The sequence below is a fragment of the Camelus dromedarius genome, chromosome 2 (assembly GCF_036321535.1).
Source record: "Camelus dromedarius isolate mCamDro1 chromosome 2, mCamDro1.pat, whole genome shotgun sequence".
In the NCBI taxonomy this organism is placed as follows: Eukaryota; Metazoa; Chordata; class Mammalia; order Artiodactyla; family Camelidae; genus Camelus; species Camelus dromedarius.
Genome location: NC_087437.1, coordinates 83,853,324 through 83,880,926, shown reverse-complemented (window position 1 = coordinate 83,880,926; position 27,603 = coordinate 83,853,324). Strand labels below are relative to the sequence as shown.

Genomic DNA, 27,603 nt, shown 5'->3' with positions numbered 1-27,603 from the left:
CAACATCAAATTTTAAAAAATAGCAAATGGAGAAAGAGAATATCCAGCTCAAGAAACATAATGAACAATGAGAAGTTATTGTACATAGTATAGAAATATAAAGACCCACATACCCTCCCTTCCCCTTGTATTAGGATATGTGTATGGATAAATATAGCTAAATTCTTCCCTCTTTGGTTCATTATCTTAAATAGGACTACCAATTTCAAGTAGCAAAACCCCAACTGGCTTATTGAAAAAATGGGTCATCATTGCTTTCTGTAACCAAAGTCAAGGAGTAGTGTGAGATTCAGGCCAAATTCAGGCTCTCCAGTGTGTCCTCAGTACTTTCTCAGTCTCAGTTCTGCTTTCTTCTCTATTGGATTTATTTCCAGAAAGATTTTTTCCATATTTTTGCAAGAGTTTATATCTCCAGTAAGAAGTGCAATTCTGATAAAATTCACATGTCTATCAACTCTGCTTCTGACCCTGAGTATGAAAGGTGACTTGAGAAAAACATAAGCATGCTGACTGATGCCAATTTAAATGTTCATGATCCATCACTTGCCTCGCTGTCCAGCTTCTTATTTGGCCTCTTGGTCTTTGCCTCAGACCTCCCAGAGTACACAGAATAAGCTCCTGAAGATGTTGTGCTTTTTGGGGTCTCCATATTTGTGATGTCGTTTCTTCAGACTAGAATGTCCCAAAGCTATTCATCACCTTGGTGACTTGCAAATTTATTCTCATCATTCCAGCTTGAGCTTAAGAATCACCTCCTTTGTAAACCTTCCTTTCCTTCTTCCTTTCAAGGCTGTTACTCTCCTACTCTTCCCTCATGACCTTCACACATACCTCCATTTAGCAACAGTGTTACTGTGTTACAGTGAAGGTTTACACATCTGTCCCCCTCACTAAGGAGAAACTACTGTGAGGACAGGAAAATATGCTTTGCTTTTCTTTGTCTCCCCAACCCTTACAGCACAGTGTTCAGCACATTCTAAATGATTAATTTTTTTTGTTTTTGAATGAATAATGACTCAATGAATAAGAATGTCCTCAGGAAATTTTCTAGAACTTTTTCTAAATAATCAATGTGTATTTTTTATTCTTTTTTTTTTTTAATTGAAGTATAGTCAGTTACAATGTGTCAATTTCTTGTGGATTGTTTTCTTTAAATATTTTTTCTATGGAAAACAGATTCTAAGTAAATCTTTTATTTTATAAGACTTACGAAACTTGTGATCTCTGTACATGTAATTACAAACCTGTTTACCTCAAACCACACTAACCTTTATATTAAGAAGCTATAACCTCAAGTGCATGTATGTGCCTACCAATATGCAAATACCTACTATTAACATTATGGTACGTGTTGAATACTGTTTGAAATTGAACATCATTGGCCCCAGGTCAGTGATTTAGGGAATTTGTGAAATTTGTAAGGAATTCAATTCTACACTGAATCTTTAAAAAAAAAAAAAAAGTTGAAGTATGTATTTTGGTAATGTGAGTATTTCATTTGAAAAAAAATGTTATCAAAGACGTATCTCAACTGTCAGTAACTATATGAAATATAGACAAATTACAAATTAAATTCTTGACAATTAGAATGTTAACAATAGTTCCAGGAATTTAAATGCTTCAATCTCTTTTCTTTGTTCTTTGACATTTGTCACATGAAGCCTACCTGTAGCAAGGCCTCGTGACCATTTATTAATGCAGATAAGAATCTCTGGGAAAAAAAAAAAAAGACAAAAAGTGTTTCATCATGCTACAGCACCTGCCTCTGCTTCTGCCTTTCCATCAAGTCGTACCAGACTCACATTTTCCAATTATCCCTGTGTCATTTGGCATTTTTATCTGACAAGTAAATTAAGATCATCAGGAGGAGTGAATCCTGAAATCTTCTGTGTCCCTGAGTAGCCACAGTTTGGTGTATTGAATTGCATTGTTTCTGGGGAAGTGACAGAGCAGTGGAGGAAAGACATCTGTGAAACCATTTTCTGAAAAAGTATAATCCCAGCTAAGGGTCTTTACCTCAATAGAAACGATCCACGAGGTTTGTTTCCATCCAGCTGAGAAGACAGATTCAGTAGCTGGCTTACAAGAGTAGAACAGAGTCTCTTGGTAGTCTCTCTCTCTCTGTCTCTCTCTTCCTCTCTCTCTTTTGTAAACCAGTCTTAGAGATATTTTTCCTGTTGGCAGATGGAATCAAATACTGGATGAATGTAAAAGGAACGTGTTAATACAGTTTCAGGCCAGTACCTCTTCCTCTCAATATCTACTTCATTCAAAGCCTAGGCAGGGATATTTGAATTAAAAAGTTAACTCACACTATTTTCTATTAATTTATTTCTGAATCTATTAAATACCAAAATACAAATGAATAAGAGATTATTTATGTCACTGGGATGTTTTTAAGCATTACTATTACCAAACTAATCATATATGAAAGTTTTTTTTTAGTCAGAGGCATTTAATCCTTGTATCTAGAACGCTGTCTTTATCTCTTCTTCATGAAAGTATACATTCATTAATCCTTATTCTGTGTAAGGATTGACTATGTTGACTTCATGTGATACAGAAAGTTGAATTATATTCTTTCTGTCCTCAAGAAGCCTATGGTATAGTTGAAATGGGCCAAAAAAAAAAAAAAAAAAAAGAAAATCTTCAGAAAATGAACCATTTTTGATAGTTGAAGTTTTCAGACAGAGGTTTGGCCTTTAAAGTGTTATTTTTATAATTTTTAAATATTTTGGAGAGAAACATTTTTCTAATCATGCATCCACAAACTCCTATCTTCTAAATAAAATATATTGGACATAATCTCAGCAGTTTTTAATTGACCTTGGATGATCATGTTAATGTACTGAGTTTTAACATAGTGAGCCCTTCGGTGTGCCTTGAATTTTATAGGGCTATTGATCCTAAATTCCTGGCTCCAGAGTAGTATATATTTTGAAACTTTATGTGAGATTTTCAGTTTTCCTGCTTTTTCTTTCAGTCAGCCTAGCAGTGTGCACTTCCATTCAGCTCCCTCTCTTTAGATATTTCATGCCTGACCTTAACATTTAATTTACATCTACTACACTGCTTTGTGAGCTTGGAAATCAATAAACATGTCTGAAGTAAGAGTGTGAGGCACTGCGGCTGTTCTACGAGTAAACCCTGCGTTCTTTAGTACGTGAACACCTGTCAAATGTTCTCTTCAGAGGCTCTTTTTGTCTGTCTTGTTTACCACTGCTCCACTGCATTCCACATAATTGAAGTTGCTATCTAGCCGAATTCAAATACATGTGATAACATGAGTATCTGAACCAGGAAAATCCCTGTGGGGGTGGGAGAGAATGGGAATGAATCTAAGAAATACTTTGAAATGCAGGGACAAACCACCTGAATTGTGTGAGGGCTTAAGTCCAAGGTTTCAGACTTGGACTCTTCTAAGAATGGTGTACTTACTGAGATGGAATGATTTTACCCTCTAGGGAAATGAGAAAGTCTGAATATTTCAAAATACTATTTTGAAGATAATTATCTGACCACATACTGGGGGATGAGTTAGAAAGAGACACTGTAGAAAGGCAATCTAATAGAAAATTATTAAACTAGCCTAATGATGTGAGGCTGGAGCCTTAGAGGTGATACCAGTGGTAATAAAGACAATGGAAGACACAATAAAGATCTGACTCTGGACCTGGAGTTTTAGGGAAAGGTAAAATAAAAGATGACCTCAGGTTCAAGTCCAGGTGGCCAAGAGTATAAGATTATTTGCAAAGTCACAAGATTATCTTCATCTAGGAGTATTTCCTCAGCTTTCATTCCTGTCTCACACTCCTATGTCCACATGACCATACAGTGTTGAGATTTTACAGATTGATGAGTCTCCATTGTATACTGCTACATGTTTATATATATGCCTCATTTCAGAAGGTCAAACCAATCCTGATTGTAATATATACCCTGAGAGGGGGAATTTTTTTTTCCTGAAAAAAAAAAATAATGCTAAGGAGATCCTGAATTGATTACCAGTAAACCCTAAGATTAACTTACTAGGTACTGTCCATCCATTACTTTGTTGAGATTTCTGTTGTGTTTTAAGAAATTATTTTGGTGGAGTGATGAGATAATATCATTTGAAATTTTAATAGTTACTCTAAAATTGAGAGTCATAAATAAAACATGTGAATATGAAACAAATGCATTCCACCATTTTTCACTGGGCAGCATTTTGAGAAATGCTTTATTAAAAAAAATCATATAACTGCTGTTTCAGTAACTTTAAAAACATGTTCAAACAGAAAAGAGTTAACTTTAAAAAGCTATTGCATAGAAAATGGCACAAAATACAAATAACAGATTTTACTTTGAAATGTAAATATAAACTAGAATAATCTTGATTACACGGAGACAAAATCATATGCCTTCATATAAGAAAATTCTTTGGTTAAAAATAGCCCAATTGCTTTTCCCTCATACTTTCCTAAAGACACGAAATCTATTTTTTTAAGAATTTGGATTCCAAGTAAAGACCTTCAGTTTTTTTTTCTTTAAATATAAACAACTAAAGCAAACCCTTCTTAATAATGTCATCATGACTTATGCCAGGCATTGGCTAGGGCTAAGACCTGCTCACCAACAATTTTGCAACTCTTTTTGGAGAATTGCTTCCTCTTAAGGAAGTGTGCTTCTTTCCAAACCATAAAATGAAATATATCATTTTAATATACTTACCTTTTTCTAAGACTACAGACTCATTTCATAGAGCAAAGAAACATTTCCAATGAGCCAGTCACAAATAAATTTTACTTCTTACCGTGGATTTACTGTGTTTCTTTTTAGGACAGGTTTGCTCTCTATGGTGTTCTTGTGTGGGTAAATTATAAATATATATACATTTTCTCCTACAAAGCTAATTACAAATAAACTTCTTCTCAGAGTTGAAAAAAATTAATAGGTGGTACCACAGGCAAGTTTTCACAACAGAGGAGTTTATAGCTATACTATATTTTTATGGAATCCATTTGGTAGATAATTTTATGGTTTGTTTGTCTAAGTGTCTGTCAATTAGTCAAGTCTTTGAGGCCTCTAACCAAGAATGGCTCCTCATCCTCCCCTCCTCTCCCCTTCCTTTCCATTCTCCTTCTCCTTCCCCTCCCCTTCCTCTTTCTTCTCCCTCCAACATGTTATATTTCCAAACTCCCACTTTGCTGACTCACTGCCAGATGCTGTTTATTCTCAGAGCACACTGCAGTTTCTCTTTTGTAACAGTTTTTACTCTTGTAATTATTTGTTCATCATTTATCTTCCCCACTGAGCCTTAAATCCAGGAGGAAAGTCTGTTGTTCACCACTGTATCCCCAGTGTCTGCCCCAGTGCCTGCCGTGTAATAAGTGCTCAATAAACATTTGGTGAATGAAGTAATAAATTCTCAACCTTGGATTCATATGTCTAAGCTTTATCTGCTCAGCCTAATTAAATGTAAAAGTCTGTACTTTGTAGTAGTCCCTGCCTTCCCAGAAGCATTATCTCCAAGAATACGGAATTGGATTCTTCTGATTAACATAGTGTTGGATAGACTTACTTCACATACAAAACGTCTTACCTTCAGTGTAAAATTTCTATGTTATCAAGGGGAAGGTGAGGGTATGGATTATCTGGGGTTAATCTGACTTTTTTTTTTATCATAATTATCCAATGTACATGAATGCAGTCAATGAATGCATTCAATCCATTCTTGAGCTACCACCATATATCAGGCTCTGCATTAGTTTCCTAGGGCTAGTACAACAAATTACCAAACAAGGTGTCTTAGAACAGAAGCACACTCTCTCCTCAGGCTCTAGAGGAGAATCCTTTCTTGCCTCTTCCATCATCTGATGGCTCCAGGCCTTCCTTGGCTTATGGCTACATAACTCCATTCTTCATCTGTCTTCACATGGCCTTGTCCTCTTTCTCTTCTCCTGTCTCTTATAAGGACTCTGGTCATCGCTTTGGGCCCACCTGGTTGATCCAGATTGATTGAGGTCCTTAATTATACCTACAAATTCCTTTTTTTGGGTGGAGGAGGGAGGGGATGTCATCATTCGACACACTGTACGTACTATGTTGAATACAGTCCCCGCCCTCATGGAATTTGCAATCTAATTAAAAGACAGAGTACTTTTTTTTTTTTAAGAAATTTCAATAAAACATGATAGAAATATGTGGGTAAAAGTAGTACAAGGGTCTATGGGAACATGTGTCTGGGGACCTAACGAAATCTAAACAACCGGAAAATGACGTGATGCTTAGGTAGGAGGACTGACTAGGAATTGACCGTGAGAGAAAGTTAGGTGCATTGAAGGAACTAGGAAAAATGTAGCATAGAGAATGATAAGAGAAGAATCTGGAGATGTATGCTGGAGCCATTTCTAGAGAGTCTTGTTAACAAAGTTAAGGGCTTTGGACTCTCTCCTGAGATAAAGTCGGAGCCCTGTAACTGACCAACATGAATACAATCAAAAGGCCAAAATTCTCTCTGTCAGGACCAAAAGCCTCTGCACAGACCCTGAATTTTCCTCTTATTTCTTTATGGCAAACCTTGTTCTTCCCAGTGTTTGATTGCTGAATGAATAAGCCAATATCATAGTAAAACTGCTCTGAAAGGTTGTGCTAAGGATATTTAGTTCAACTTTCTCATTTTACACACATGAAACAAAGGTCAAGCAAGGCTATGATTGTTCTAGAACACACAAAACAGCCCCTGGCCAGTTATGATGTTAGTGAAGAGGGTGCAAGATAGTGACAAAAGTATGGGCTTAGAGCCTGACAAATCAGGGCTGAGTGGCCAGTTTTCTTGTGTACAAGACGTGTGACCTCAGACAAGTAACACAACCACTTAAACTAGGAATAATGATAGTACCTACCTATTAAGATTGTTGTGCAGATAAATTTGATAATGACTTTGAAGCACTAAGCATAATTCTAGGGGTAGTTTACTATTAAATACATAGTGGCTTTTGTTGATGAGGATGAAGAGATTCACAATATTTACATAATCATCCCAGCCCCATCATCCATAGAATTTTACTCCTAGTGTAACAGTGCATCACATTTTATACTCTTATTTTCAAATGACTTATTGCATATATATATATATATATATATATATACACATACATACATACACACACACACATATATATATATAATTCTCAACAGAAGAGTATTTAGAATTCCTAGTACAGAGGTTTAAGAAACAATTATGCAAAATAGGCATTTTTCAAAATGTCACAACTTAATATTGTTATCCAATTAAAATTTTAATTGAAGCAAAGTTCATAAGCATGTAATCACACGAGCGAAAAAGAAGATGTATTAGTAGAGCTGGCAGTTTACTAGGCAATTATTTAAGTTAAACAACACAATTTTCTATAACAAAGTAATCTGATTTTCCAAAGGCACCCAATTACATAATCTTCTCCATCTGAGCTTTGAATACATGGTCTCAATAAATCACTTGCTACCTGGCTACTGTGAAAATAACATGCTCTAGGTTTAAAACTCTTGAACTATATTATATATTTTATAAATGTAACAATTGGTAAGTAAATAATGTTTTCTTTTTAAATGCCGCCTTCTTTAAATTCAAAAAGTTAATGTTGTTTCCTATAACATGTATTCCTTAAAATTTGCTATTCAATAATTTTCAATGAGAAAATGTGACATTTTAGAGCACACATTAATTCCCATGATATCAGTGCTATTTGGAAGATTAGGAAATCCAGTGCGGGCCAAATAAAAAATCTTCAGTACATTATTTATTGGGTAAAATGTAACTATTTATCTTGTCTCTGCACAGATTATGAGCTACAACTCAACACTGAAATAGATTGCCTGAAATACCTTGATTTAATCAGAGTGACCAAAATCTAATTTCAATGTTTAGTAAATTTCTTACTAAAAACTGGACATAAGTGACTTATTTTTATTTACATTTAGATTTCCTAAAAAGCCTCTTAAATGCTGTAACTTGTTTCTTACTGACTCAACAATAGTGTTTAAGGTTTAGACATTCTCTAGTAGATATGTCATTTTTATGAGAAAGTTATTACTCTGTATATTAATTTGCACATAGTATACTACATACTTGATTCCCAGAAAAAAGAGCTACTTCTGTGGAAGCCTGAAAGTATTCAGGTATAATAAATTTAAATTATTATGGTAGAGAATTAAGTGGTTTGCTTTTCAGTTATATTCTTTCTTTGATTCAGTTTGCTACTTACAAGTGATTAGATTAATGTTTTGATAGTAATCAAAATAGAAGTCAAGCTTTATTCAGGTTAAGGGATAGTGGAGGTACTGATTAATTTAATAGTTTGTAATATTGATAATTAACTGAATTATTATAGCGAGTTATAGCATTGGAAGGAGAAATGAAATAAAAATCTAAAGCCTGGTTTCTGGTGATGGTCATGTGTAAGCTGGGTCAAGTTCTTTAACTTCTCTGGGCTTCAGTTTCCTTAACTCTATTATTAGGCAATCGTCCATATCCCATCCCATAAAAGTATATCTCATGAAAACTTCAGTAATACAGAGAACAAAAAGTATTAATGAATTAAATAAGCTAAGATATTTTTAGAAGATTCCTGGCCGGTTAGTGAAACATGCAGCAAGCACATGTTTTGATAGTTTTGTCAGTGAGAGAAGTAATATGCTATTACCAACCATAGTCGGTACTTTTCTTCAAACAAGGAAGGTTTTAAATGTCAGTTTTTAAATGATTGCCAGTCAAACATCTAAGCACCTACTGTGTACAACCTTGTGCTGCAGAGGGTGAATTCATAACTGACGTTTGAATTAAGCTCTATGAAGTTTAAAGAAGTTCATTCTTAAAACAAATTATGCAGTAATTTTCCACTTTGTGAATACAGGCATCAAAACTATGTGTAAAGCCTGGCTCACTGGCATATGATCAGGACACTCAGGACAGCTGTTCTCTTGCTCTCTGGACATCCCCTGCTCAACCAGTCCCTGCTTTCCCTACACCCTACTTATGTGACTACCCAATCCTCTTTATTATTGGGCTTAATCAGTAACTGCCCATGTGCTTGCCCCTGCCCCAGCTGCTGGTTTCCCTGGTAACTGATGAGCCAACCTGCCATCAATTCCCCCTATAAATGGTAACCACACCCCACCCCCACCTCCTGGCCTTGCAGTGAAGGCTGCTGCATCCTGCCTGCTGTCTGCCTTACGGGGTGGCGTGTCACTCCAGGACTGCTTCAGATTTGTAAGATTCCCTAACAATAGACTATTGATGTCTCTGTCCCCTGACTCTTTCTTTGGTCTCTCAGTTGGGCAATTACAAGGTTAGCAGGCTTACAGTGTTCGGCCCAACAGTTGGCAAAACCATTTAAGGAAATAATTCAGCAACTATATAAACAAATTCCTTTAGTCCATCTGCCAATCTAAGTTTGCAAAACATACCTAATCTTAAAACGAAGGGTACTAAGAATCCATCTACTTTCTTGGTATTTTTGTGAAAAAAGAAAAAAAAAAAGGAAAGGTTATGCTGTGGGTTATGACCTCAATCTTCAGCCCTCATTTTGGGTTTGCATCTTAAGACAGCAGATAAAGGGCATATATGGTGGGGGTTTTGGAATCCATTACCATGCTTTCAAGCATGTACTAAGTTGTAAAATAACTGTGGTGGTGAAATATCACCCAGGGAAATGCGCGTGTTGTTTCTGTGTTTCAGCTTCGGACATGGCGGCAGAACAGGGGCAGATACTCGTGATAGCCACCGCGGCTGTGGGAGGATTCACTCTCCTCGTCATTCTCACTTTGTTCTTCCTAATCACTGGGAGGTAACGGAAGCACACCAGATCATTTCTAAGATTTGTGAATAGCCATTCTTTTTATATACACTGTGTATTCAAGGGCTTTTAAACTTAACAAAGTGTACCTGTGGGAAAAAAAAGGATCAGGGCAGATTCCTCTCTGACAGTGAACTTTATGTGGCAACAGAACCACTATGGCTGGTTCTCTGTGTTAGCAGGTCCCTGAATATGGAAGCAACCAGAGACTTGATAAAAACACTTTGAAAATGATGAATGATAAAATCCTACGTACTAAGTTACTTCTGAATTTTTTTCTTTGCTACAGTCACATTCTCTCACAAAGGGAATTTTGCTTGGAAAAAAGTATTTCAACAGAGATACTGAACAATTTATATTAAAGTGTTTTATAAATACAGTGTTATAGAAATGTTTTATTTTAGCCATTAAATATTGAAAGTATCTATATTACAATTGTATTATTGGTTTTATAAATCAAGTTACTTCTCCACTTAAGAGTAATATGGATAAAAATTTAAAATACCAATAAATTAACTGAGCAAAAGACTTCAGTTTGAATCCCGACCAGCTGGTGAAAGTGCTTTGTCCCTCTAAACCTTAGATTTTTATTTTTACACAGTTTGGTGTGACAACGCGTTAAAATATTTATTGACTTTTAAGTATATTAGACTATTACCATGAGCCAGCTGTGACAATACAGAGATATGAATGAAGAAAGTGTGTATGAAATTATTTAAAAGAATTAGTTTTATTTTTTATTTAGCCCTTGTTATTTGGCCCAGACTTTTGTCAGAAATTGTGAAATCTTCATATTCTCAATGCTGTAAGGGGAAAACATTCCATTTAGATGATCAACAGTGGCACAAAATATCTTGAGAGTTTCCTTCATAATCTGAAACACACATACTGCAAAAAATATCAGTATCATGATTTAAAACTGTGGTAACAGTGCCAGCCAAATAGTACACATCCTAATTGACTCTAGTACACCCTGATATTTGGTAATTACCAGAAATAACATATAGCTACCTCAGGGCCAATAGTTCAATGAACTATGAACACCCTTTGTTTTATTCATTTTTTGAATTCTTACATACCAATATTTTATTAAAATTTATTACAAAATTATAGAAGTTATGCATATATGGAAAAATATTATCTGAAGTGTTGACAGCAGACTAAAAGTATAGACCAATAAATTGATAAATACTTAGAAAGGCACTTATCCAGTGTTGGTCCCTGAGGAAATTTAACTGTTACCTACCTGTTAAAAGTATCAGATTTAGTTGTAACAAATCCACTTTTACAAGATTTATCAAGGAACAAAGAAATACATGAATATTCTAATGTGGTTACATTGAAATGGTGACTTCCTCATGAAATCAGTTGTAAAAGGGGCACATTTACCCCTATGTTTACTTAAAATTTTCAAGTGTATAAATAGACAGTATTACTCTTTCAATTAATGGAGAGTGTCTGAGTCTCCTGCTTTAGGAGGCTGATTAGCTGATAGAAGAATGCTAGCTATACTAAGAAAAAAAAATTGATTAAGAATGCAGGAAATAATGTTGAAGTCTTCCTGTTGGTTGGGCCTGTTGTGGTACCACAATCAGATACTGCTGCTCAGCACTCTCCTGTTCCTCTCCTTGAACCTAGACCTAACCTCTCTCTGACAGCTCTTAGCCATCATTACAGCTTTGATACTACCATCTTTTCCAGTGGACAGGAAACAAATTTTGAAGTCTCTAAACTAACCCACAATTAGTTTGAAAACACCATATTCAATACCATAGCCTACAAATACCAGATATGACCTATAAAAACCTTAATCACTAACAGGGGACAGCTTATAAAATAAACAAGCAAAAGTACTGGTGGAAGAATAAGCTTCTTTGCTTAAAAAAAAAAAAAAAGCTGAAGTTCTGATTCTATCTAGAACTCTCTTGCAAGCAGAGGGGACTAAAAGACAGTAATGGCTAGGAAAGGAAAAAAGAAGAAAATTTCACTGAGAGAATTAAAGATCTAAGTCTGGTAAAAGGAAGGAAAGAAGAGAATAAAAGAATTTTGGTGCATGTGAAGTCACAATGACAATTTGGACAGGTAAAAAAAATTAAAATACCAACACTTTATGGGTTGCAATAAGTTTAGTCGACCATTATAAAAATGTTATGGAGAAAAACTGTATTTTCATTGCCATTTATAACATGGGTACTGCCCATGCAGTGTGAATTTGGGGACATTGATATCTTGATAATACTATGCTTTGCATGGATAAAGACAATCAGTTTGGAGCCCAGAAAGTTTGTTTAATTATTTAAGTATGATAAGGTCCTATAAGGTGATCTTAACTCCAAAGACCCAAATTATGTCATGTTAACTAGGCTGTGATAATTTAGATGTGATGATTAATTTCATTCGGAAAGATTCTTATTTTCTTATTTGAAAGTTTCTTTGAAGAAGTTTGGAGAATTTTCTTAAGTATGATTTCATTTAAACAGCAGTGTAATATTTATCAACAATTTTAAAAAGAGCCTCTAAGTACATAATGGAAATTGATTCAAATGATATTTTATTCAATAATGATTCAATGCATAGCAAAATTGGATGTAACTTTTGAGTTATATTTTATGTATCTGTAGAACATGAGTTAAGGCCTTATTTCCTCAGAGTATTTCAGTGAACAGTGATTTAAATAGGACATACATATATGGAAAAGCATTTCATTAAAATATCAGAAAATATTGCCTTAACACATAAATCTGACAAACTTAAAAGAAGATCTTATAGTCATTGTAGGCTAAATAAGATTGGCCTAATAAACTTGAGAGAGAGGCTCATCTGTTATCTTTATTTGGGATTCCTGAAACAGAATTTGAATACCACTTAAAAAGAGAATTTAATAATGATGAAAAAATTATACTAGATTATTTTCAGCTTTGAATTTCTATGTTTGCCAATTTATATGACATCAGAAACTGCTTTAACTGGAGAAAACAATTTCAATTACATAAGTTAAAAAAATTGATTTTGAAGCACCTCTTAAACACTTTGCTAGGGGAGCATTCATTGGAAATTATGTCATAGGACTTGAGGCCAAATTCACATTGAAAGATTGGATTGTGCACCACAGATGTATTCCATTTAATCATTTGGAGTTAGCAGTTTGATGAACTATCAAATCATATGGATATTAGTGAATTTTTCATGTCAAAGAAGTCTTAGGAGATAAGCACCTACCTCTGTTCTTCAAAGCACGATTTTTCCAAGAGAGAACAGAACATGCCTCTACTACATCTCTGATATTAAAAACAAACAAAAACAACATGCTGTTTAGCACTGAAACTGGAATAGAGTTGTCTAAATTTCTGAGATTCTGAATCAAAAATAATTTTTCCATTTTGACTTTTAATGCTTTTCATTGACTAGCTATTAGAAGCCAATAAGGAAGAACTTGATGGTTATTGCTGGTTATTAAATATTTTCTAAGATTCCTATCATTTGGATCAATAAGTCCACTTGGGAGTATTTTACTCTTATGTGGGGCTAATTTTGATATAAAAATAAAACCTTCTGTGGAGTATTTTCACATGTTACAAGGGTGTTCTTAAAAGTGGTCTTTATGATAAGAGCTTTGCCCATGGGTGAAATGCATTTTAATTGGTTTCGGTTGGTATCCAGCATAATTCTTAAGAGTCTGTTTACCTTTCTTAAAGGTGTCAATGGTACATAAAAGCCAAAATGAAGTCAGAGGAGAAGAGAAGAAAGGACTTGCAGAATGGGCATTGTAAGTAGTTCAGTGACTCATCCATTATTTTCTATTGTTTCAGCACGTAAAGAATTAGTTTTAAACTTCTATCCATTGAGTTGAGAAAACCAAAGAAATACACTTCCAACCTTTCAGCACTAAGACTTTTCATCTGGTTTCTAGGTTTGTTAATGGAAGTTGCACCTGCTTCTCATTAAATGATTCTACCTTTTTCCTAATTCTGCTTTCTGGAAAACAACAGAATGAATATGCTAAAAATACAAGATGATTGATGATAATCTAATTATTTACCACTCACAGTGGCTCCAAAACGTTAGTTAGTTTTATTTAGTGGAGCATTAGCCATAGAAATATTAAGGAATTCTTATTCTTTCTTGTAGGGACTGTCATTTAACATATAACAAATCAATTTACAATTCAGTAACACTAAAAAAGAAAATCAGCTCCTTAACTTGTAGAATATGTATGAAATCCTTGAGCTGACTACAAGGTTATACTCATTTGAAGGATCTCTTCCCAAGCAAGCTGTAATTACCAGTATAGTTGGTTTGATAATTGCCACCTTCTTCTCCCCAACGCCCACCTCCACCTCCACCTCCAAATTGCAGACTACTTTGTCAAGACAGTTTCTCTGTCATGAGACGCTGAATTAACAAGAAAGGGATGTTCTCTAATTAACCACAGTATAGAGATAATACGTGAGGCAAGTTGTTTAACTATTTAAACTCTTCTTCCATTTCAAATTAAGCTGAAGTAATAAGGGACTTTTCAATCTATATAACCCCCCAGGGGACAGAAAGGATTTCGGTGAGGAAATTATAAACCAGAGTGCTGCTTTAGGGCTATTTCTAAAGGTCATGTGGTTTCTCAAAGAGAGGTCTAAGGACCATCTGCATTAGAATGTTCCATCCTTACTCAGACTCAGAAGGTCCAGGGCAGGGCTAAGCACAAATGCATTTTAGCAAGCTCTCCCAGGTTGTTCTTTTGCACAAAGAATTTGAGAAACTACCCTAGCTGGGAAGGGAGAGCTGAGGCAGCTGATACTAGACTGAAAATAATGTAGACAGATGCAGAAACCTGGATCCAGACACCTGGACCAATGACTTATGCTGAGCAACCTTAAGATTCGCTGCAGGACTTTTAGTACTGAAATGCAAAAGAAAAAGATGCTCCTGAGGTATTTATTAATCTGTTTTCTAACCACCAGTTTAGCATAAACTAAACCAGATGGGCCCAGCAAGAAACAATGAAAATAACCTGAGGCAGACAAGGAAGTAGAAGAAAGGTAATAGATGTTTAAGGAAACAAGAGTACATTAAATAAGTAACCAGATATTCAAAACTGGAACTAAGTTTGGTGTTTTTTTCTTCCCTATACTATATATACTGTATTTACAAGAAAAATAGAGTGATGCTGTTGCCGAGTCCAAATTCGTTCTGCTCACTGCATGACAGGCCAGTAAATCCAGAGATGAGGTATTGGGGCAAGGAATAGCAACTTTATTCAGAAAGCCGGCAGACGGAGAGGATGGCAGACTAATATCGTGGAGAACCATCCTGCTCTAGTCAGAATACAGGCTCCTTTTATACAAAAAAAACAAGGGAAGGGGTGTGGTTGATTGTTGCAATATTCTTGCTGCAGGCATTCTTTGTTCTTGCAGCCATCCCCATGGGCCAGGTCATGGTGTCCCTGTAAACCTCCAACAAAACAAAGGTTATTCTCTACTACAATGCTAACTAATCAGTTTGTTCTGTAGAAATGTATATTACTTTTTAAAAATTGAGTGGTTGAATTGTTAAAACCATGTATGAGTTAATAAATTACATCTGTTATCTGTGCCTAAAGTAATGTTATCAACATGACCACATATCCTGTTAGATACTGTTAATCATCTAATAGTAGCCACCAGATTTGAGTTTCTAGTATTCAATCTGAAATCACAACTCCTACTATATTACAAAAGTATCATTAAGAATATGAACTAGAGGTACAAATGATCTGTTCTCCTTTCCTCCAGTCTAAAGTTAAATCTTGCCTTTAGAAAGTCAAGAAAAATATAGCATTTCAGAATCATTGTCAAGTCTATCTAGAAATATGCCATACTAGTGCTATTTCTGGAATTACTAATTTCATGAGTACGTACCCAGTACTAGAAGACAGGAGGCAAAATTAATGAAAGAAGACAACAGGTGTAGAACTCATGAAACAGTTACTGCTAATAATCTCATCACCTCCTGTCAACTCACTTTATTACCTTTCATTGGTTTGCTTTGAGATTTTCTTGCAAGAGCATATTTCTAAGGAGACCTAGACAACGCTTATCTCAGGGTGTCGTATGGCTTTCAAAATCTAAGAAGCAACAAAACCAAATATTTTTCACTATGCCACAAATTTAGCATTGATCTTTTAATCCCTACTAATTCATATTCTACAAAAATGTGCTGTGTGCTTATTGCCTGTAAAACCATACCTCAGGTATTGGGAAAGATGCAAAGATGTATAAGAAATTATCTCCTGTTCTCCAGGACCTAGCAATCTAATGTGGAAAACAGAAACCAATGAGCAAAACAGAGAAAAATCCACAGGCAGTCTGTGACTTCCTTACATAATGAAGAAGTTGAAAATTAATATGCAACCAGGCTTTCAAGTTTTCCAGCCACCCCCCTTCGTCTTCCTAACTGCCCACAGGCTGTGAGCACTCCACCCCCACCAGAGAAGGAGGAACAGTTACAAGGCCAGTGATCAGACTTGGACCTTTGATTCTTATCTGTGCCTCCAGGACTGACAGTGTGCAATCTGACCATGGAAGCAACTACAAGACCCAGGAAAGGCCTGTTATCCACAGTGTAGTGGTCCTCCCTGCCACTGTGCTGTGGGGTCTATGCTTTACTGCCCAAGAGTTTCTGGAAGAAGAGAGACTACAGGACTGGGACATGAATTCAGGAAAACCTAGTGCCTTAGAGTACAGAGTCCAGGAGGGACGCTAAGGGGCTTGCTTGTTTGAGGGGAAGGCTTATGCTTCGTTTCCCCCAAGCCCTGAGCTATGTCAGTGCTAGTGGCTAAGTGAGTTAATTACATTTTTTACAGAAATACAATAAAAATTTTTTTTCTTCAACTTGTCAGCTCACTCTCTCTAAAACCACCAGGTCATTTTATATCAACAGTTAGGTAAATAAAATGTTGATTCCAAGTATTCGAAGTTTTGATGGGGATGGGGTGGGGTGGGGGGAGAAGGGAGACAGGAAGAGAAGACAGAATTGAATTTAAGTGATTAACAAGAATGACTACCTCAAAAAATGAAACAATCTGCTAAAGAATGGGCAGAGGACCTGAATAGACATTTTTCCAAAGAAAGCATACAGGTGGGCAGCAGACACACGGAAAGATGCACAACATTGCTAATCATCAGAGAAATGCAAATCAAAACCACAATGAGATGTCACCTCACAGCTGTTAGAAGGCCATTATCAAAAAGATAACAAATAACAAGTGATGGGGAGGATGTGGAGGAGAAGAAAAGCTCATGCTATTGGTAGCAATGTAAATTGGTGCAGCCATAGTGGAAAACAGTATGGAGGTTCCTCCAAAAATTAAAAATAGAACTACTGTACAATCCAGCAATTCCACTTCTGGGTATTTTTCTGAAGAGAACAGAAACACTAAATTGAAAAGATGTATTCACCTCCGTGTTCAAAGCAGCGTTATTTACAATAGCTATGATATGAAAGCCACCTAAGTGTCCATTGATAGATGAATGGATAAAGAAGATGTGGTATGTATATGCAATGGGATATTACTCAGCCATAAAGAAGAATGAAATCTTGCCACTTATGACAACATGGTTGGATGTAGAGGGTGTTATACTAAGTGAAATAAGTCAGACGGAGAAAGACTGTATGATTTCACTTATATGTGTAATCCAAAAAATAAAATAAAAAAACAAATGAACGAACATTACAAAACAGAAAAAGACTCATAGAAAACAAACTAGCTGTTGCCAAAGTGGAGGGGAGTGAGAGGAGGAGTGGAATAGGTGAGGGATATTAAGAGATACAGACTTACAGTAAGTCATGGGTATGTGATGTACAGCACAGGGAACATAGTCAATAAAATTATAATAGTTTTGTATCATGGCAGATGGTGACAAGACTTATTGTGGTGATCATTTTGTAATGTATAAAAATATCGAATCACTGTGTTGTACACCTGAAACTAACATAATATTGTCATTTATACTTCAGTAAAAAAAAATGACTACTTCAGTACATCACACCTCATTTTAAATAGTGACAAGATGTGTGGTTACTAGAATACTCTTGAACTAATTCAGTCTTTTGTTTTGTGGCAGTACGCTTCCCAGGAATTAAAACTTACATAGATCCTGATACATACGAAGACCCATCCCTAGCAGTCCATGAATTTGCAAAGGAGATTGATCCCTCAAGGATACGCATTGAGAGAGTCATTGGGGCAGGTAAACATAAAATCTACACTTTTGAAGATACGGTTTCTTAGGGGTTTTGTAACTGGTTTATCAACATAATATTTTAAATCTTAGCAGTTTTAGTCATTGAAAAAAAATTTTTAATGAGAAGTAAAATTATCTTGTATATATATTGTTACTGTTTTAAAAAGTATTGCAAGTGCCCAAATTCAGTTTCCAAACAATGAGAAAATCCACGAAAGTTATTTTTAACATCCTGTAGTCATTCTTTCAGTATTGAGATAAATTACAGTGAAACTAGAGTGAATCAAGAATTTATTTTGAAAGAGCAGCTTCAGGAGTTTGTCATAGGTTATTATATATTTACTTGAGTCCTAACATCTATAGGCATATACTATAATTAGTATTCACACTGATGACCTTAAGGCCCTGCAAGATCTAGAAGTGTTCTGAGAATCATTGATATACAATTAGGTTCAATATAGTTTTATATAATTTTAATACAAATTAATAATTTTCCCTCTATATCATTCAACTATTCTGGATAAATACAAATTTATTATGAGTGAGCTCCCAAGAATTTCTTCTGTATGTTACTTAGGGCAGAGGCCACACCAGTATAACAAAGAGATCCAGGATAAAAATGTTTTCCTCTTTCAAGTCCTTGACCCAGGGTGAGTAGTCCATGCTGGCTCTCATTCAGGCGGTCTTGAAAGGACCCAAGTTCTTTCTATTCTTTGCTTTGCCTTCCCCTATGGTGTCCTCCTCCTCTGAACAGTCAAAGCTGGTCACCAGCACATCTTCCTTCTGGCCTATCAGAAGGAAAGGAAAGTTCAGTCTCTTTGTCTTTAGAGTAATTAGCTTTGTCTTTAAGACAATAACCTGGAAACTGCAACCATGTCTATTCACATTTCAATATTCCAAATACAATCACATGGGTACACTTCAATGCAAGAGAGTTTGGAAATACAATCTCTGACTGGGCAGCTATGCAGCCTAAAAGTGGAGGGGGAATGTGCTACTAAATAGAAAAGAAAGACTGGATCCTGAAGGGGAGTACTAGTGTCCTCTAGATGCTAGATATCTGTGTAATCCTTTACAGAGAGCAGAATATACCATTCCATCTGGGTATCATGTCTTTGCAAAGGTCTAAAAGGCTTTCTTCTTCCAAAACCCTTCACCAGAAGGACTGACCACATAATTTGCAGGGATCAGTGAAAAGTGAAAATATAGAAAATGTTAAAAAATGATTAAGAATTTCAAGACAGTGACAGCAGAGCTCTAAACAAACAGCAGGGCCCTCCTAAACTCAAGGCTCCACGTGACTCTGCCCATGAAGCTGACCATTTTCCAGGTGCACAGAGAGCTAGCACCACATCAAGAATTCCGGGGATGTTTGGAGAAAGTCCTACTTTATATCATTTTATTCCCCATGCACAATGGATCATCTCGTCTCCTGCATGGCCAATTCTCCCTCTGAAATCTGATGTAAGGGTCCTATACACTTAAATCTTACTGCTTGGAGCCAAAGAGGCTGTCTTACCAGAAAGATTAAGAACCTGGAATAGAACCAGATCCTCTATTCCATTCTGCTGAACATAAAGCATACCAACAGGCATTAAGGCATAATTGAAAAGAGTGATTGCATTATATTCATTTAGTTTGGAGGTTTATTTTCTTAAGACAGCAGAGAAACAGAAAAGAGAGGAGGCTGAATAATTTCACTGCACCCTACTGCTTTCTTCCTCTGGTCCCCAAGAAAAAGTGGTGTGACCTTTTATACTGCATTGTTCCATTGCTTCTGTAGATACAGGAATTAAACACTAATGTCTGAAATCATAATATTGAGAGATAAATCAAGTATCTGAGAGGTAAACTATCAAGTTAAAATGCAGAACTTAAAAGCTGTGAGTTAAGTTCATTTAGTGCCTTACTGAGGAATATTGCCCAAGAGACAGCCTCTCAGATAGCTCTGAGAAACTGTTCTGAAGAGGTAATGTTAGCAGATGGAGGGACCCCTAAATTAGGAAGCCCACCAAAGTGTGGGTTCTTGCCACTGGCTGTGAAAGAATTCGCACAGCGGAGGCAGAGGGACAAAGAGAACAACCATTTTATTGCTCAGACGGGGAAATGGAAAGAAAGTGCTTGAGCAGAGAGAAGGAAAGAAAAGCACTTGAGTGAGGAGAAGGCACTCGAGTGGGAACCATCAGCCAAGAGGGGCAATATGGACAGCTCCAGGCCGGGCTGGGCCACATGTACTCTCATGGGAGGCTTCTGCCAACATATCTTTCTTCCTAGTGTGATGGAGCCAATCAGCCCTTGTTCGAGTCTTTCAGTCCATGTATGGGCTTTTCCGGTTCTTGTCATGGCAGTCATCAACTGTCATGGTGCTGAGGGCTGTGTCATTTAGCATGTTAATACATTACGGTGAGGCTCAAGGTCCACTGGAAGTCAAATCCTCTACCATGTTGAACTGGGTTCTAAACAATTCTTGTTTCTTCTCTGCAGCTGCCCCCTGAGACTTAGATAAGAGTAATTGGTTTCTATTCCAGAGAAGGGCAGGGGTATGATCCTGGGGGCAACAAACAGCCTTGGTAACAAAAAGGAAGGCTGCTTTTAATCAGAATGCCTGCAATCTAATGCACCCAGCATTCCTAAAAAAAAAAAAACAAACAAACAAACAAAAAAACCATCTCCTAAGATTCTGTTCAGCCATGAAAGTTTTAAGAGGAAACGCAGGAGTAATCTCAGTTAATTGGTGAGATAGGGGGTCAGAGTCGTCCATCCCCCAATGCCTGCAGGCTTTTCCTAATCAACTGCTTAAGCCTGCTCTTCTGTAATGCTGAGAGGCCTTGGAGACTTCAGCTTTTCTATAAACGTGAGTCAGGGATTGTGGGCACACAGAGTCCTGCTCCCTTTTAGTAAGTGGGAAGGTCAGGATATATGTGATTTTGGCAAAGAGTGTATGTGCAACCAAGTACACATCTCACATCTCACTAGAAGGTTGCTGCTAGTCACCTGGAACACATGTGGTTAATTTAGTGCTTTTCTAAGTATGGGAAGATACAAGAATCTAAGTTCATAAAAAATTTCTCCATAAAATATGTAACTGTCTCCAAGCCCTGTTCTGCCAGTTTTCCCAGGGCACAGAGTGCCTCCTTCCTGACTTCTGCCCTGAAATCCTTTCAAGACATGTCAAAGGCCAGCAGCTGCGGTGGCCAAGGACTCAGTCCTTGTAGAGCCGGATGGCTAGTGTTATGCACATTCTTTAGTTGGCAGAACAAATGAAGAAATTCAGTTTTTCTCTAGTGTTTTTTTTTAACCAAATATCATTTTGTCCTAAAAAAAAGTATGACAGATATTGCCAAATCAAACAATAACTATTAAAGAGACTATTTTACGATCATATTCTTCCTGTCTAAATTCTAATAAGTCGTAATGGTTTTCCTTTTATTTGGCAAAAATGGAATATCTAAACCATGGGGTTAATACTATAAGTCAGTGTCTCTTTTTTGTATTTATTCATCTTTGACTATTTCAACTTTCAAACATCATGCTAAGTGACCTTTTACTGTCCATTTCAGAAAAATCATATAAATAAAAATGCTTTATGAGAAAAAACTGTTGTAATGCAACATCCCTCTTTGTGCCCCTGGCCTGTACTGCTCTGTTGTTAATTAAACCCATTAGGTCTTGTTCCTAAAACTCTTATTTGCATATCAAAATATAATGAATATGTGGACATTCCCCACAGCAGCATTGTGGAAAAAGCAATGTTCAATCAAACTAAAGGAAAATTAACAGAGTTTTATACCATCCATGACATTGTAGGGGAGGAATGTTTAAGTACAGGCCACTTTGAGCTAAGAAGAGGGTGGGCCTGGGGTTTCAAAAGAAAGGAAGATAATTCACAGGGGGATAGGAAGAGCAAATGTTTCATACACAAATTTTGCCAAGCCAAACTGACCATGGAAGGCAGAGAGGAATGTGATCCCCAGACCCACTCCCACTTTCCTGCAGGCTGATCATTCCTAGGACTTACTCTCTCTAGTCATCTTTGGTGATAGCTCTTCCTGGACCAGGCCCTCTATCCAGATGCTTTTAGACAGTTAAGGGGATGGCATAAACCACTCCCTGAGTCTTTGGGGCCTTGATTTTTGGTTCAAAATAATCTACATGCCAAAGTGGAACATTCGGGGGCAGCCTGCCCTGAACCCCATTAACATAATTGCACGACTGGTTACTTGCCCAAATTTTTACTGTAAATAGTTTCCTTAAGTTGTCTCCTACCTTTATTTTTCCCCACCCATTTGATTGTTTCTTCTCAAACTCTACTTCTTCACCATCTGAGTGCATTAGATATTCCCCTTGAAAGTGTAAACTAAATGCTTTAAGGGGCAGTGTAGATGCTGTACAGAGGTGAAGGGGACTGGGGGAGATGGGAAAGAAAGGCAAAACACCAGGTCTTGGTAACTGTCAGGTGAAAGATACCAGGTCTGACTAAGGCATTGAGAGTAGCTGTAGACAGGGATACCAATTCATTGCTGAGGAAAAATCTACAAGACCTGCAGGGCTTTTCACAAAGAAATAATTAAGAATGCTTTTTAGATCTCCAGATGGGAGACACAATATATAATCATTATATATTTCTTAAATGTGTTATTAAAAAAATGAACCCCAAAATAGTTACGTTAAAATTTTAAGAAAGAAAAGGCCATGGCATATCACACCTAACCTGTGACATTTCTAACATGTTCACTGAAGAATGTTTATTAGATGGCTAATATCTACTTATATAAAAAGACAGTGTGCTAATTAATTAGTTTTTTTCATATTAAGTCACTATGCTTATTAAAGACATATGTCTTCAATATATCTTTTGTAGCCTTTGTCCTGGGAATTTCAACTTTATAACCATCCAAATATTATGCAGTAAATCCTGAGAAAATTTAATTTATCCATTACCCCAAAAGGGGAAGGGAAAAACCTCAGTCTTGTCTTGCCCGAAAGAGAAGAATTCAGATGGAAGAAGTGCATAGTGCTGTGGGTAGTGAAAGATTTTTTAACGATTTAATTAGTAACGCAAAAGTACACCTACAAGAACAGGAGGTAGGCTGATCCAAGGGTGGGTAACAATGGTCTTTTTTTGCCCCTTCTCTTATACCCTCGCTTAGAGGTGGTCTCATGATTGATTGATGGCTTTTGTCCCTGGAGTGCTTAGTCTTGCTCCTTCCCCTTTGTACATGTCCTTACCCATGATGCACACAGAAAAACCCACGGCGGGGGCCTAAAACGCAAAGCTTATTATATTACAATGAGCATTGGGTCATGTCTGGTTAGGTCCTTATCAATACTGTGCAGTCACAGCCATTGAGTTCTAATTGATTTCTTGCTGGCACTCATTTAGAGGAACTAAAGCCCCTTTATGCTGAAGACAGCATGGGCATATCACCATCTTCCAGACCATCTTCCCTCTCCTCCACCTTATCTGCCCGGTGCCCCCACTTATTTAACTACCTAACATATCCAGCGTCTAGGCTATATATATATTCTTAAAAATCCCTGTCTTTCAGTGTATATCTTACTGGGTTTTTTTTAATAAGTTTCCTAGAGCACTTTTTGTATATCACTATTCTGAATAGTAGTTGCAACTTATCTTTGTTCATCAATACAGGCTTCAATTTCCATGAAAATGCACATTTCCATTTAAATGAAGTGAGGATCTCTGTTGCATAGGAGCCTATCAAGATCATCTATCTCCTTTGACTTTTTGCATCATAAAGTGAAAAACTGTGGCCAGAGGACTGTAAAACAGAAATTCCCAGGCTAAAAGAGCCAGATTAAGGTAGAATCATTATTTTACACATATCTTGAGAGATAATGAGAAAACTAGTAAACTGAATTTTAATCATGGGCTGAAAAGGTCATTGAAAGGCTATCCCTTTCTCGGGGTAGTACTGAACCTAAACCATTAAATGAAAAACTTGCCCAGCAGAGTATGTATAATTTTGAAACATTATTCCATTGAAAAAAAATCATTTTTGCGTCTCTAAGCCCATAGGGCACCCTTCTTATGTTTGGCTTTCCCTCTTTCCATAGCTTCAGTGGAAATGCATAATATCTCCCTGTCATTCATATTCTATCCCTTAATCTATACAAAACTCATCGTTGCTTCCACTATCAACCCTCTCCTCTTCTGGCTTAGTGTCTCCATAATTTTTTTTTCATAGAAGAATCAGAAAGTTTTAACTGTTGGTGTCTCAGCAATCACCTGCAGGTAAAAGAAAGTCAAAAAGACAGTAAAAGGGATATAAAAAAATGAGTATCAAACCAGTGATTTATTCAGCCTAGTATTTGGTTCAGGTGTTGCCACCTCCTTTGAGGTCATAGTTTCACATGATAATGTGCAAAGCAAAACGCTTACTCTGCGTACTTTTCCTAATTCCCTGTGATCCCCCAGCCAGCCTCTTCTCTGTACTATAGAATCTATTATATTTTAGCTATCTTAAAGAAATTCTCTCATCACCTTTATTATTTTTGTTCCTCTTCTACAGCTATAGTATGTTTTCTTGCAACATGACAGTGAAAAATGTCAGCAGTATTCCAGATGTGAATCCACAATTCACTCTTCACAAAAAGAATCTTGAATTTATGGCTCATTTCCTCTATATTTAGATGAGATGATCTTATCAGATACAAATTTTGTCCTTGTCCATCAACTTAAAGGATTTGTAGTAGAGGTCAGATTCATTTTCTTTTCTATTCTTAGAAATCCCTTTGCCCAACCAGCTGAGAATGGGATCAATGACAGATTATAGCAAGACCTAAGTGCCTTTTATTCAAGAATTCCATAACTTCCTAAATCAAATGATGTAATGGAAGACGGGCTTTATCCATTCTCCCTGGACATTATGATATGAATGAAAAAGAAAGAGACTGAAGGCAGACAGTTGCAAGCTTAAATCACAGTTTTGCTGCTAATTCACTTAATGACCTTCTGCAGTTTACTAATCTTTCAGAAATTTGGTTTGTTCACCTATAAAATAGATTCATAATAATAATAGCTATCCTGTAAGATTAATATAAGGATTAGAGATGACACATAGTGAAAACCTGTCATACTATAGACTCTCAGTAAAAAGGTGGAAAACTGACTATTAGGTTAAAAAGAGATACAGTTTATACCTACAGTTGAGATGGATAAGAAGAATGACAGTTTATGCCCAACTTTCAAAATATTTTATAATGTAAATATGTGCTTATGAAGAGTTCAAAGTCAGTGCCTTAGTTAACTGGAACGATATCTATGATTTTCAGAGTTTGTTGAAAATTAGTAATTAAAAATGAAGTTTTCTTTTTGTCAATACAGTAAGGACTATCCCCATATCAACAAGTTCTTTTTTTTTTTTTTTTTTTTTTGGAAGAAACTCAAAACTTAATTTTTCCTATACCTTGTGAGGTCATAATTATTAGATATGTATTTATTTTTGTTTTAAACTTAACAAGCCATATGATGAAATGAGGTTAACAAAAGAAACCTTACTTCAGTATCTTAATATAAAATCATTGTAAACTAATCTTACCAGTTTATTCCTGGCACATCTAAGAACTTAGTAGCTTAGCCTATCATAATAGACTTTAAGTTAATATTATTTTACTTACATTTCAACACTCTACATCTTATGTTGGGGGCTATTTAGTTTACATTTGCTATCTCACGTATACATTTTCCAATCTTACAAGTTGCCTCATCATAGTAGTTATTTGAGAAATACTTGTTAAATAAATAAATTAGTAAATAAATGAACGACTGAAAGGATATAGAATTACTTCTAAGTAATTATTTTAAATGACTACATCTCTCTGGTTATCAACAAAATCCTAATGTAAAGTGTAACTTAAAGTATAACACAATTAATATAAAATCAAATACCTAATATATATAAAGTAAAAATACGACAAAAGAACAAGTTTAGAGGATAGTTGTGAATTATAGTAATTGAAATACTTCATGTTAACAATTTGCTTGATAAATTAGCCTAAAATTATAGAAATTATTATATACCTTTGTAGTCACATAATGAAATTCACAATCTTACAGAAAAGATTACATTGATACTTTATTTTCACTGCATTTGTATAACAGATGAGATAATTTTGAAAAATTTTTATAACTTATAAGGAATTTATTAATTTTCATACTTCTTTCCCTTTTCTTCTGATTTGTGTATTGTTAAAATGTTTGGTGAAATGAAGGAAATGTGACACCTATTTTTTAAAAAGTACTCCAGAGAGACAGGGGCAGAGTGGATACATCTTACATAGAAAGAAAAAAAGAAAATAGTGATATATTAAGGTTCTAAAATCCAAAAGAGAAAAAAGACCCACACATCAACAGCAACAATTTTTATTCCTTACTACAGTACATTTAGTTAACTCTTGCTACATAACAAATTGCCCTAAAACCTAAACCAAGAACATTTACTATTTTGCAGTTTCTAGGGTCACAAATTCAGTCATGGCTTAGCTTCTGCAGGGTTGCTCACAGGGTTGCAATGAAGGTGTCAGATAGGGCTGTGATCTCATCTAAAGGCTCAATTGGGCAAATATATGCTTCCAAGCTCATTTATATGGCTCCTTTGAGGGATGTTGCCCTGAAGGCCTTAATTTCCTACTGCTAGTTGGCTGGAGAACAGTCTCAGATTCCTGTCATGTAGATTTCTCCATCATGAGATTATTTCATTAAATCCAGCAAGAGAGTTTGCTAGCACGATGGAAATCACTATCTATTGTAACTTAATCATGGAAGTGACCTCACATCACTTTGCTATATTCTGTTGGCTATTAAGTATGATATTAGGTCTCATCCACGATGGAAATCACACAAGGACATTCATGCCAGGATGCAGGGATCATTGCAGGCCATCTCACCACATCTTACCACACCTACTACCACATATAGTAAATTTCCATTTGGAGTTTTAAGTTTAATATGAATATATTGAAGATAGCAAGCTCATTTAAAATATAATTTGGATATTTTGTTTATATAAAACCCAAAAAGTTTTATATAAAAATTTACATTAAAATGGGTGTAGTTCTAAATTTATCTCTTATAAGGAAGTAAGAGATGGTTTATGTTCTACAATTATTTAATAATGCCGCCTGAGAGACCATGTGCATTCTTACATTGGTGTACAGTAAGATGTGAATCAAGGTAATAAATCTGATTATATGATTTGCTTATACCATACCATGTTCATCTAGCATAAGGTAATTAATTGATTGTTCCCACAGTGATACTTGTGTTCTCAGTCTAATTGTCTGTGTATTTAACTAATGGCTTTTGTCTTTGTAGCCTGTCCAGATTGTCTGTTGCTATGTAACAAACCATTGCCAAACTAAATGGCTTCAAATAATAATTGTTTCATTTTATTCATAATTCTGTGGGTCAACAGTTTGGGCTGGACTCAGCTGGAGCTGGGGATTTTGTCTTTTGGTCTCACTTGGGGTCACTCCCATAAATGGTGGCTCAAATGAACATGTTGTTGTCAGGTGGTTGGTGGATTCTGAGCAGG

At 36.0% G+C, this 27,603-nt stretch overlaps 1 protein-coding gene across 5 annotated transcripts in view; it reads left to right on the top strand.

Moving 5' to 3' along the window:
- EPHA6 (EPH receptor A6) overlaps nt 1-27,603 on the top strand; it is a 730,500-nt gene that overhangs the window by 496,883 nt on the left and 206,014 nt on the right. For 4 of the 5 annotated variants that reach the window (XM_064496237.1, XM_064496232.1, XM_031457432.2 and 1 more), the window contains 3 exons: nt 9,716-9,824; nt 13,529-13,599; nt 17,930-18,055. In XM_064496237.1, coding sequence (XP_064352307.1) covers nt 9,716-9,824; nt 13,529-13,599; nt 17,930-18,055 — 306 coding nt within the window. Of the gene's footprint in view, nt 1-9,715; nt 9,825-13,528; nt 13,600-17,929; nt 18,056-27,603 lie in introns of those variants that run through there. The other variant, XM_064496251.1, reaches the window with a different exon arrangement.